Consider the following 12,145-nt stretch of genomic DNA (forward strand, 5'->3'; position numbering starts at 1 on the left):
GAGAAGGCAAGACACAGTGAGCTGTTGGTCATAGATGCAGTTGGTGATAGGACTGCTAGGTAAAAGCCTGTGATTTCCCTGGCTGGTTTGCCTTGCTCCTCTGCGGGAGCATCAACATTCAAACAGTTCGTAAGACAACCCTAGAAAGGCTTGAAAGTGAGTAGACGTTGGGAACCAGCCACAAAATTAGGGATCAGGAATTGTTCTTCCCTGATTTCCATGCAAGCTATTTCCAGGTCCTTCACTCTGGTATCTTGCTCCCTTCTTTATGACTGAAAACAGATGAGAGATAGCACACTGGCTCACATGCACATTTGTATAATACTATACAATAATCCCAAACACCTCTATGCATGGTTTTCATGTATCATAAAGCAAAGCAAATCTCTGTATCAGCTCAACCCTCACTTAGCATACCCCCTGCAACCTTCCAGAGGTTATACTATCCTCCCTAACTCTGTTGTTCCTGCCTAGACTCTAACTTCAGACTTTTAAGCTAGAAGACCCTCTTACCTGTGCAAGTGTGGCATTAATTTTGCCAAGAAACTCCAACTGCATCAACCCACCAAACACTTGAGACATCAACACTGTAGGGGTATTTTAAAAATCACATGGATGTTCCATCTTGGCTTTTACAACCTTCCTTTTGAAAACCTGCTCATCAGAAGATATTTCTTGGTCTATTTTCCTTTGCTACTTCTGCGACACCAGTAGTATCTGTCTAAGGTCATTTTACTGACGATGAAAGTTCTGCAAAGGACCCACCACGTGCACCCAAGTATAATGCCTAAAAAATCTCTCATGCATCCATTTAAAAAATGGGAAGGTGGGACTGGATGGCCTAGTGGCCAAATCCTCGCCTTTCAAATGCTGGGATCTCATATGGGTGCGGTTCGTGTCCCAGTTGCTCCACTTTCCAACCAGCTCCCTGCTTGTGGCCTAGGAAAGCAGCAGAGAATGGGACCCTGCACCTTCGTGGGAGATCCAAAAGAAGCTCCTGGCTCTGGATAAGCTCAGCCTCAGCCTCAGACATTGCGGAAACTTGGCGAGTGAACCAGCGGATGGAAGATCTTTCTGTCTTTGCTTCTCTGTAAATTTGCCTTTCCAATAAAAATAAAAAATTCTTTAAAAAAAATTGGGCATTTAGAACAGTGGCTACAACACTATTTGGGAGACTCACATATTATAACAGATTATATGGATTCAAGTCCCAAGTTGGTTTGTGAGTCCAGGTTCCTATTAACACACAGCCTGGTAGGCAGCAGGTGATGGCTCAAGTAGTTAAGTCTCTGTCACCCATCACTGTAATCTGGATCACGTCCCTGGCTCCCCTCCCATCTAAGGCTGTGAGGCCTGGCTGTTGAGGAGAGAACTAGAAGATGAGGCTGTCTATACTCCTCTGTCTTTCTGCCTTTTGGGCATATACATATAATCATACATAAAAACTTCAAAAACTGGGTGAAATGCTCTGGGCCATATAAAACTTCAAAGCCCACAAGCGATTATTTTTCAAAGTGAGATTTTGATATCCTGGATTTCAAAACTAATATTGATTATTCACTGATCTCATTCCTCCCATTCTGGTGTACAGAAAAAAATGACTTTTTAGTAAAGTGGGTAGAACTTTAAAATGGTGAGGAAAAAAAAAAGTGTGCCATGAATAATTTACTTTCCTACTCTTTATCCTTGTTTAGAAAAAAAGAATCAAATGAGTCCTAACGCACTTTTGTACTATACAGGGATATAGTGATTTTACTTTTAGCTGGCAAACTAAGCACTGTGAAGTACTTTCGTGCATTATCTCATGTCATCCTTAAAGAAGGCCTACTATTTATACTCCCAGATTAGTCATCAGAAAACTGTGCCTTGGTAAGATAAGCAATGTGCTCAAGCCATACAGACATATGTGGAAGACATGCTGGAGGAGATCCAGTCAGGTCATTTCTAAGCTCGTGTTCTCAATCAGCAAACTACTTAAACTATCCTTTTTAAAACTAAAACAAAGAAAAAAAAAAACCTTCTTTGAAATCACAAGCTTGAAAGGTTAAGTACCCGAAGAATGTGTACTGATTTTATAAGTACAAGAAAGAACTCGTTAATTAAAGAGTAATTTTTAAAAATGAAAATGCTGCTCATTGTGGGTCAATAATTCACCTGAGGAAAATTATCAGACCCTCTAAGATGCCCATTCACTGCCCCCACATAAACTGCACATCTTCTGCGTAATACATACCGTGCTTGGAACTGGGGACAGAGGTTAACAACAGAAACATGAGCCCTCCTCTGCAGGCAGGCTCCCACTTCACAGCTCCACAGGGTCGGTGTGATGATATAAGGGGACAGAAATGAGGAGGAGTAGGAGAAACCCAACTAAAGTAGGACAAAGGGAAGGCTTCCCTCCCAAGAGATAGGGGCAGGGCATGTAGGAAGTACATGTAGAAGGACAAACAGGATCGAGAATTAGAAAAAAGATGAAAAGCTAAGGACAATTTCAGAGCAGCTCAAGGCAGCGCAGAAAGAAAAGAGGAGCCAAAGCTTAGGCCTGGAAAGGTGGGCTGATCAGATCCTGCAGGAACACACAGCACCTGGCAGACTACACCTAAGGGCTAAGGGCAGCCAACATAAACCAGACAGAAACACTTCATCAGATTTTAGCCATACATCTGGCTGTCAAAAAGAATGTAGCTCACAAAGGAAGTGGAACTGCGGTAGAAAACCATCACTGCAATCCAGGTGACAGGTGATGCGAGTGGGGCTAGCACGACAGGTTTAGGCAAAAAGAGTAGATATTTAGGAGGCCGAATGGACAGGACTTGCTGTGAGATGGAATGCAAGACTGACAGCCTTGAGGCAATTCTAAACCTTAGAAGGTAGCAGATCTTAACTTACACATAAACCAGACATTTACCTAAAATAAAAAAATATTTATCGGTCATTAAAAAAACCCCAACTTATTCCAATGTGAAAAAGAAACTTTCTGTTTTCTAAATACTATTACTACTGTTTATTAATTAATACCAGCATCCAAGCCATGACTCACCTGGTTACCAACCAATAATAGGTGCTCTCCAAGGAGAAAGTCTTTGAGCATGTCTTCCATCACTATCATGTGCTAGAAGTAAATGAATTTTTCACAATTAAGGTAAAATTAGACAGTTAAGTATATTTTTGTGGAATGTAAAACATATTCATATAAAATACTCAAATGACTGGGTTAAAATGATTGATGCAATTATAAATTAACTATATACCTGGCCAGGTCACTGATACTGAAAACGTGAAACACTCCAACTGAACAAAGCTACTAGCAGATATTTTAGTGAGATTTTACATTTCAATTCAAATATTTTCAGTCACTAAATTATGTAGAATTGCCTTATAACTTAATGTAATATTAAGATCCACCCTTGTCACACTTTGTAAATATATCAGGACTTCAAAAAATAACTGGAGATTTTCATGGAATATTTTACACTGACTTGTTCTTAACCTTTACCTTCAAAGATGTGTGTAGTTTTAGAATTAAAAATGTATTACCTTCCACAGTTCTTTATTTGAATGACAACACAACATAATGAGAGAATAAGGTTAAAGTTATTCACAAAAGCCTCAGAGGAAATTACATTCTCTTTTGCATCCTGGAAAATCAGGCACCTGTATACAGGCTACAAAGGCTCATCAGAGGTTGGGAAGGCAATTATGCCCAGACTAAGTAATATCCACATTGCTTATTCTTCATTTTCTGTATCAAATAAATAGTGGCCTCAAGGTACTAACATTCTCTGTTTGCACAAAAGGAAAATTAAACTTAAGCATGTAATACACGCTGCAGATGCTTTCTCAGGATGTCTTTGCTTTTTTTTTTTTCACTTGGCTTTTTGAAAATCTGCTTATTTTTCCTTATCAAGTTTACCAATATTTCATATCCTTTCTTATTTAAAAAAAAGGCACTGACAGATCCCCACCACCACGATCAAATCAGTATTCCCTGATGTTTATCTTGATAGGCTTAATTTTTTTGCAAGTGCTTTTAGATACAACACAGGGCTAGAGTTTCAACAAGGCCTGAAGATGAACATATCCACTGATTGTTCATTCTGGAACACTTCCAAGAATAAAAAGAGATACTATAAATAATCATCCTGAAACTATCTTAAGCAAACTAAGATGTATGATCATCCACTAAAAAGAAGTCCTAAAATTATCTGAAGTTAGGTTCTAGCACATATCCAGTCTGAAAATCTCTTCTAAGTAACAAAGATACAAAGTGAGTGCCAATTTCCAGTCAACACTGCTTCTCCCATAAAAAATGGGCTAAGATATGAGAAAGATAGAAAACTCGGAACAAACACACCTGCATAGCCAGGTTATACTGAAAAAGCATCCAAAGTGCAATTGTATTCAAAACTTCTTTACCCTTCCCTTGTCCTCCTACCTCGAATTTTCACTTCATCCAGCTAGAGTATTCAAATCAACAAACATTAGCTAAAGCTAAGGTCACTGCCAACATCATTCTTCTCTTAACTTTTTGGTTGACTGTGGACAATTTCCCAATGTCTCCTTTGCCAGATGTCTGTCTCTCCTGATTCCGTCCTTACTTTGCCAATGATTTATCTCTATAATCTTCTCAACCTGATCTTGCAGCAAATGTGTTATAAATATTGATTGTCCCATGGCTCCTTCCTTTGTCCTCATTCTATTTTTCCTTGTTTTCTTCTAGGTAACAGCTTATATAAATGTAAATAATCAATTGCGGAAGTAAAGGTCACAGTTCCTTTCAGGCACAATATGTGCCTACATATCCACAGACACCTGTGTGAGGGGCTGGTGAAAGCTGGGTGTAGTTGGGTATTTGCATGTCTACACTCAAAGAACCCCCTCTGGCTCTGCTGCCCCTCAACCTTTTCATCCCTCTCATGGCTTCAACTACCAACCCTTCACTGATCTTCAAAAAATGTTTTCCTCCTTATCTTCAGTTTCATATTTCTAAGTTCTGACTGAACTACTTGATTATTCCCTCATCTCCTAAACCAAACTCAGCTCATGATTTTCCCCTCAAATTCCTTCCTGTATCTTATTTCCCAATGAACATTATCATTTTCCATCACCTGTCCAAATCCCTATCACCATCATCATCATCATCACCCTGTTCACCTTACTCCTCTTCTACCAAAATCAAATTACATATCAAACCTTATCCAATCTGATGGACACACTCACACACCCTACCTTTATCTATCCTGTCATTTTTATCCCCATAGCTTTAATTCAGGTTTTCATCTTCTCTTGCCTAGATTTTATTAGCCAAGTTAGCCTCTCCCTGAGTCAACGTATTCTCTACAATACTCACACAGATAATTGCTCAAAATATTTTCACTTCCTCCTCCAAAATATACTTAAAAATATAAAAAACTCTTAACACTTTAGGAACAAAGGTTATTATATTCTTGATCTCATCTCAACTCTAACATTGCTCTCCTTTCTCCTACACTTTGTGCTAGCTATGGGCACACTTTAAAATAACTCTCTGTTCGCTGTTCAATTTACAGTTTTACCGGACTATATGCTCCCTAAGGGAGACTCTGTCCTTCCATAATACAAATTTCTATTGACTGTATCTCTTCGACAGCCCTGCAACGTGTCTGCTCTACCCTGTCCCCGCTGTCACTGACTTAGTTCAGAACCTTCAGGACTTTAACCTGGACCAATGCAATAAGCACTCCCTGCTTTGGTTCTAACTCCTAGACAACATTGAAAAGCACACGCAACATTAATAAAAGTGCAAATGTGCTTGGGATCTTTCATTGGCTTTCCTAATTCTTCTGAATTGAATCTCAGGTCCTTAATGAGCAAGGCCCAGATGGTGTGATTCTTTCCTAATCATCTTGACACTCATCTATTCACACTCTTCCACTTGCAATCTCAACTCTGTGCCAGTGACAATTAACTAATGAGCTGGTCTCCTACACAAACAAGTATCTGCAAATGCTTGGCTCTCTGCCTCAGAAACCTTCCCAACTTCACTTGGTTAACCAATTTTCTATGGTAATTTCAATTTGGGTCCATGCTACTATAGTAACCTGCATATACTTTCAACACACTGTGTAGTATTTACCACAGCATTTAAAGTTTGTCTCCCCTTGGAGATGCAAATGTTCTCTGTGTATTTTAAGCTGCTTCCCAACACTTTAGGACAAGAGCTGATCCACATAAACATTTTTTAAATTTTATAGATTTACAGCTCTTAAGCTTATTAAAAAGGTATTAATATCTCTATCAATTCCTACTCTTTTCTGTGGCAAAATGTTTCTTAATCAAAAATGTAATGATATTACACTCCTTAGCAAGAGCATTCCAAGCTTATTCACTCATTCAGTAATCTGCTCAACACATATGAACTACGTGTTGGAAACTGCTATTAGCTGGAGAACCAAGATGAAGAATACAAAAGGCCTTGTTTCAGTGGTGCAGAAGACAACGTGTTGAAAATCAGTTTCCAGGCCATGTGACAGAGGAGCATGATGGTGTAGCAACGCCTCCATCTGCAAGACGCATAGAACACTAGTGCCTCTGGGATGAAATGCAACTGAAAAGGAAGTAGCAATTTAAGCAACAGAAGCAAGTTTAATCAAGCCACTTTCCATAGAACTGGGGTTGATAACAATTTTCCATTAATGGTTAATTCAATTCACAGTGCTTCATGAAGAAAAGGTGTGCCAGGAAACAAGCTACAAAGAGTCCCTTAGTGCCACTGTGTAAAGTTCACAGCAGCCCTGCAGCCTCAATGTCTGTGTCACAAATACCATAGCAACAGACACTATGTTCAAGGGCACAATGGCCTTCCCTTCTACTGAACTTCCTATGTCTTCGTACGCTGTAGTCTTTTCAACCTTGGCTGCCACGGTGCTTTACACAGAAGTTTCCCGATTCTTCGTTCCATTCCACTACATGGACAGGGTGTGATAATATCAACTCTTGGCAACAGCATATTTTCCTTACAATCAGGTTTTTCTCTTTATTTGATATACAAGATTTGTTTCCTCTTTTATGTCTTCTAAATAACTGCTTTTTGTGCTTTTATCTACTGATTGTGCAACTAGCAATAATACACCAGAAGCAAAACATAATTAGTTAATTGACTATAGGATGAATAAAAAAATCAGGGTCATGTCTCATGCTATGTCATAGATAATAACCTGATGTTGACAGATTTCAGAATGTTTAAACAAGACTTTATTAAGAGAAAAGAATTTATTTAGATAGTTGCTACATTGCTAATTTAGGGATATAAACTATATTCATTGAATAATACATAGAGTTGGGCAATGTCAGACTTTACATTTTATTCACTCACAAATATGGTTGAAAATACCAAGTTCTTCTGATACACTTTCCACGTATAAACTGATCATTACAGAAAACTTTAACTGTGTTCTTATTACAAAAGAAATGATCATATGATAGAAAATCTGAAAATGAAAACTGAATAATTTTTTTCCTGAAAATTTACATTAAAGCGAACATCTACAGTAAAGCTTTCAAGATATAAAATTATTTCTACATTAAATAAAACATACATTAATTACTGGCTACATTAAAACTACAAATTCCCTACCCTCATCTTTTTGGGTAAAAAAAAATAGGAGAAATACTAGAAAATTGTAGGAAAAGCAGTGTTAGGAAAAGGATGCATAAAACAAATCCCTATTTAAACTACTAAAATGATGTAAATAGCAAACAAGTAAAAGAGAAGTACTTATGCTTTGCTTTTACCTTAATCATGTATTTCTTTATGTGAAATATAATCATATAATGTATGTACCTATAAAACTTATTTATCTAATCTTAGCAGCAACTCCCTCAATTTTCAAGCAATTCTTGGGAAAAAACTGAAATGGTATAATACCTTAATAAGAGATGTTCAGCATCTCACTTTACATCATCTAAACTGAACATAGAAAATTACAAATGTAATTAAACTTCAGCCTCATTTGGATTAGAGTCAACTATAGTGGTTTATACAAGAATGCAAACTTATCCACTCACCTGTATGTTGTCATAGAAGAGAACATCAGGTACTTTCATTTTCTCATGGGCATTATAGATGGGTGCACTAACACTGCCAATTCTCAGAGAGTCAGATAGCACTTCACCTAAACATTTCACACAGGACAGAGAATTATGTATAGCAGAGTATTCAGAAAAGCTATGTCAACCCAACTAAGGCTACAGCACAGCCTCTGAAATACGTACGAGCTCTTCAAGGACTGACTTTAATGTAATAACTAAAGAAATAAGCTTGAAAGTAGAAATAAAACACCATGGCTCTACATGCAGCTCAGAATATAAGAGATGTTTTATCTACATCTACATATCCATTGGTATCTACTGATATTGATAGAGACGTAGGTACATAACAAATGCATAGATAAAACTGAAAAACAAAAAAAAAAAAACAAAAAGGAAAGAAAAGAAAAGAAAAAAGAACAACCCAGAACACAGTTAAATCACCTACATGGGGTAATTTAGTCAGAGACTGTAACACACACATAAGCCAAATCCACTTATTCTAAAGTCCAAAAGTACCCTGGATATAATTTTTTAGGTCCAATTCAATTATGCAGTAGGATCATCTAGAGCTCTGGTTAAAAAAAAAGAAAAGAAAAATACAAATGAGAAGTGTTGTGGGGCAGCAGCCATTTGGAAAGCTGGCATTGTATATAGGCAGACTAGTTTGAATTTCAACCATTCCCCTTCTGATCTAGCTCCCTGCTAATACACTTGGGAAGGTAGCAGAATATAGCCCAACTGCTTGTAGACCTGCCAAAAGGTGGAGGACTAGGATGGAGTTCTTGGCTCTTGCTTTTGGTTTTCAGCTCTGGCTTTGCAGGCAGTTGGGCAGTGAATCATCAGACTGAATCTGTCTCTCTTTGTCTCTCCCTCTCTCTTACTCTTGCCTTTCAAACAAAACAAAACAAAACAATTTAAAAACTGCAAGTGAATGAAACCACCCCAGCTCTCTAAAATTTCATCTTCAGGACTGGCCCAAGTGGTTTCAAAGAATAAAAAAAGCCATCATTTAGTAAGGACCTTTTATGTGCCAGATCCCTAACTAAGCAGTGAATCTAATTTTTTTCTTATGTAATTTACTGTCACTCTTAATAACACAAAAATTATAAGGATACTCAAAAGAACATGAATTAAGTAACTCTCTTAAAATTACCAGGCTAGTGTGGATAGAGCTTAAAATAGAACTTAGTCCAGTCTGGCATTCTTTCTACCATGTGTACTATGTTCATTCCACCCTGTGGAAATAATCCTAGGCAAGCAGTTACACAAAGTTTTAAACATTTCACTTATCTCCACACTCCCACATTTCCAGTCCTTCAAATAAAAATACTGTAGTTTGCTTCTCCTCCAGAATGCTAATTTTGTGCTAAATGATTTTGAAAGTCAAGGGGAAAGCAATGTTTGCTTCCATGGAGTACCAGGGAAAATATGAGTTAAAAATCATTGCACTGACCCCCTTACATAGTCATGCTCACTGCAGCTGCACATCTGCCAAAGCACACGTCTTACCGGGAGCCTCCACTTCACAGATTCTTGGCAATTCACTCTTATTCACAAGTTCTGAAGTGAAGGAAAACCATGAGCTCTCACACTGAGAGCTCAGTATTTATAAAACATGTCTGATATAGATCCAAAGCAAACTAATTAAGGGGAAGAGTAGGAATGTGGCAGTGATCGCATTGTAGACATCTATGCTGAGATAACAAAGACAATTTTAGATTCAAACAACATTGATAGCATCAATGGTTTAGTTTATGAAACATATTCTTTCAGTAGATTTAGGACTTTGGGATAATTTAAATCACTCAACCAATGTTTACTGTCAAAATTTTAAGCTCAAAAAGGAAAACAGACTGACAGGGTGATGCTGGCACCTCCCTGGGGAGAAGGCTGGCTCTCTTCCAAAAAAATCGCAGCACTGTTTGAGCACATTTGTCAAGGTTTCATTCTAGTAGGCTCAAAATCTGAGTTTGTCATCACAATCGAGAGCAAGCCTAACTCACAGAAAAATATAAAGACATATTTTCTACATGTATATGTTATGTTACAAAGTCAGAATTGCAGAATACTACATCACAATGAAAGCTGTAACCCTCTTATGAGAAGCAATGTTCGCCATAATTAGTACTTTGTAGAGACCTGCATGCCAAGGGAAAGCCTCATCACACAGCTGTCTGATGAGCACAGACTCTGAACCACAAGAGTGAAGTAAAATGAATTCTCTGTAAAAGAACTGGACTTGAAGATAAATGGAGCCAGATGAGTGAAAAGTTCTTCACATGGGTTCCTCATACCCTACGCAAGGCTTAGATGGGCACTGCTTATACTAATCTGTTATAAAGAAAAGCAATGCACAGTCTATATGAGATTATCTTTTTTTCTACATGTTAGTAGATTCAACTAGTATCAGTGTTATCCACTGCTGGAGTTGGCTCAGCCCAACTCTACTGAGATCTATTAGTATGTTCAGTTTATAATTTTACTCAAAAAAGCCATCAAATATTTCATTACTGCCAAATTTTGTCTCAGTGTAACCACAGCTATTAAAAACACCAATGACAAAGATAGCCACAATAAGACTTGTTAGACACCGGATTTTTAATAATATGAATAATAAACATTAAAATTCGGGGCCAGTGCAATGGCTAAATTGGCTCTTCCTCCCCATCAATTGCCAGTATCCCATATGGGTGCCAGTTCATGTCCCAGCTACTCCACTTTCCATCCAGCTTCCTGCTTGTGGCCAGGGAAAGCAGTAGAGAATGACCCAAAGTCTCGGGACCCTGCACCCATGTGGAGGACCAGAGCAGGCTCCTGGCTCTTGGCTTCAGATCAGCTCAACTCCTGCCATTGGCAGCCATTTGGGGAGTGGTCCAGAGAATGGAGGATCTTTCTTTCTTTCTCTCTGTAAAGCTGCCTTTCCAATGACAATAAATAAATATTTAAAAGAAAATAAATTATAAAATTATAAACTTTTCACTGTAATTAATTGAATGAACGGGAAATTTTATAACGAGAACCAAATCTCCATTAACTCAAAACTATACTTCTAGATCTCTGAAAGAAAAGGACCATAAAAGAAAACACAGGTGGAAACAGAAGGAAGAAGGAGGTATGGAATGGTTTTCAAAGTATTAATACTCTAGTCTGCCATCAATCTAGAAAAGCTGTTCAAAGATATCCCATGGTACCCTGGTAGTTCTTGAAATGTAAATGTTCGCAAAGAAAACAGAATTCTATATTCTATGCTGAAATAAATTTGGAAGATATGTACTTGTCAAAATTACAGCAGGAATTCTGAGTCTTTACCATGTCAGTGTCAACTGTGACTCTAGCTAGGTGGAACTGTTTCTAATATGTACTAAAGTAATTATGCTAGGATTCAAGTTCTAAACTGCTCTCAAACTTTTTAAAAAGTTAAATTCACTTCTTCAATCCATTGCAGAAAACAAAATGGACAGAAAACATTTTTTGTTGAAATTAAGACAAGTAGTAGCATAATAAGTTTGAAAAGTACTGTTCCACTTTACATAGAACCAAATCAAATACTTACATTTGTAGTTCTCTAGTTCTGGTTCCAGATTATCAACAGCATTTACTTCTATTGCAGCATCTGCCAGATTTTTTTCTAATGCTGACCTAGCTAGATTTGGTAAAAACCTAGCAGAGGGAAAAAAGAGAGAGGAGAAATCAGGAGAAATCAGTTAGTGCTTTCCATAATTCTTAAACATTATTTTCTTTCTCTCATACACGCATTTTTACTAATTAAAACCAATTACAAAGATCAATCTGGATCTGTGAAATAAAATTACATATTTTAGAATAAAAATAAAGTATGTACAAATGCATGTATATATAAGTTTAATAAACTGAGTAAAACACATTTGTAATTAGCAGTATCCACTTACAAAGAAATGTCAGTTTCCTATCCCTGTAATATTCCATCTACAAATCGAACAAGCATCTTGCCTACTGCCTCATTTGGGTCCTAGACTGAGGATTGACACAGCTCTAGGCCAGCAGTATATCAATATCAACGCAGATGCCTCTATTGCTCATCTCTGACTTTACACAG

General features: G+C 37.5%; 1 protein-coding gene across 1 annotated transcript in view; it reads right to left on the reverse strand.

Moving 5' to 3' along the window:
* VWA8 (von Willebrand factor A domain containing 8) overlaps positions 1–12,145 on the reverse strand; it is a 355,373-nt gene that overhangs the window by 188,648 nt on the left and 154,580 nt on the right. The window contains exons 18-20 of the mRNA XM_058670689.1: positions 11,624–11,730; positions 8,047–8,153; positions 3,041–3,112 (exon numbers count right to left, since the gene is read on the reverse strand). Coding sequence (XP_058526672.1) covers positions 3,041–3,112; positions 8,047–8,153; positions 11,624–11,730 — 286 coding nt within the window. The remainder of the gene's footprint in view (positions 1–3,040; positions 3,113–8,046; positions 8,154–11,623; positions 11,731–12,145) is intronic.

The sequence above is a fragment of the Ochotona princeps genome, chromosome 12 (assembly GCF_030435755.1).
Source record: "Ochotona princeps isolate mOchPri1 chromosome 12, mOchPri1.hap1, whole genome shotgun sequence".
NCBI classification, from domain to species: domain Eukaryota; kingdom Metazoa; phylum Chordata; class Mammalia; order Lagomorpha; family Ochotonidae; genus Ochotona; species Ochotona princeps.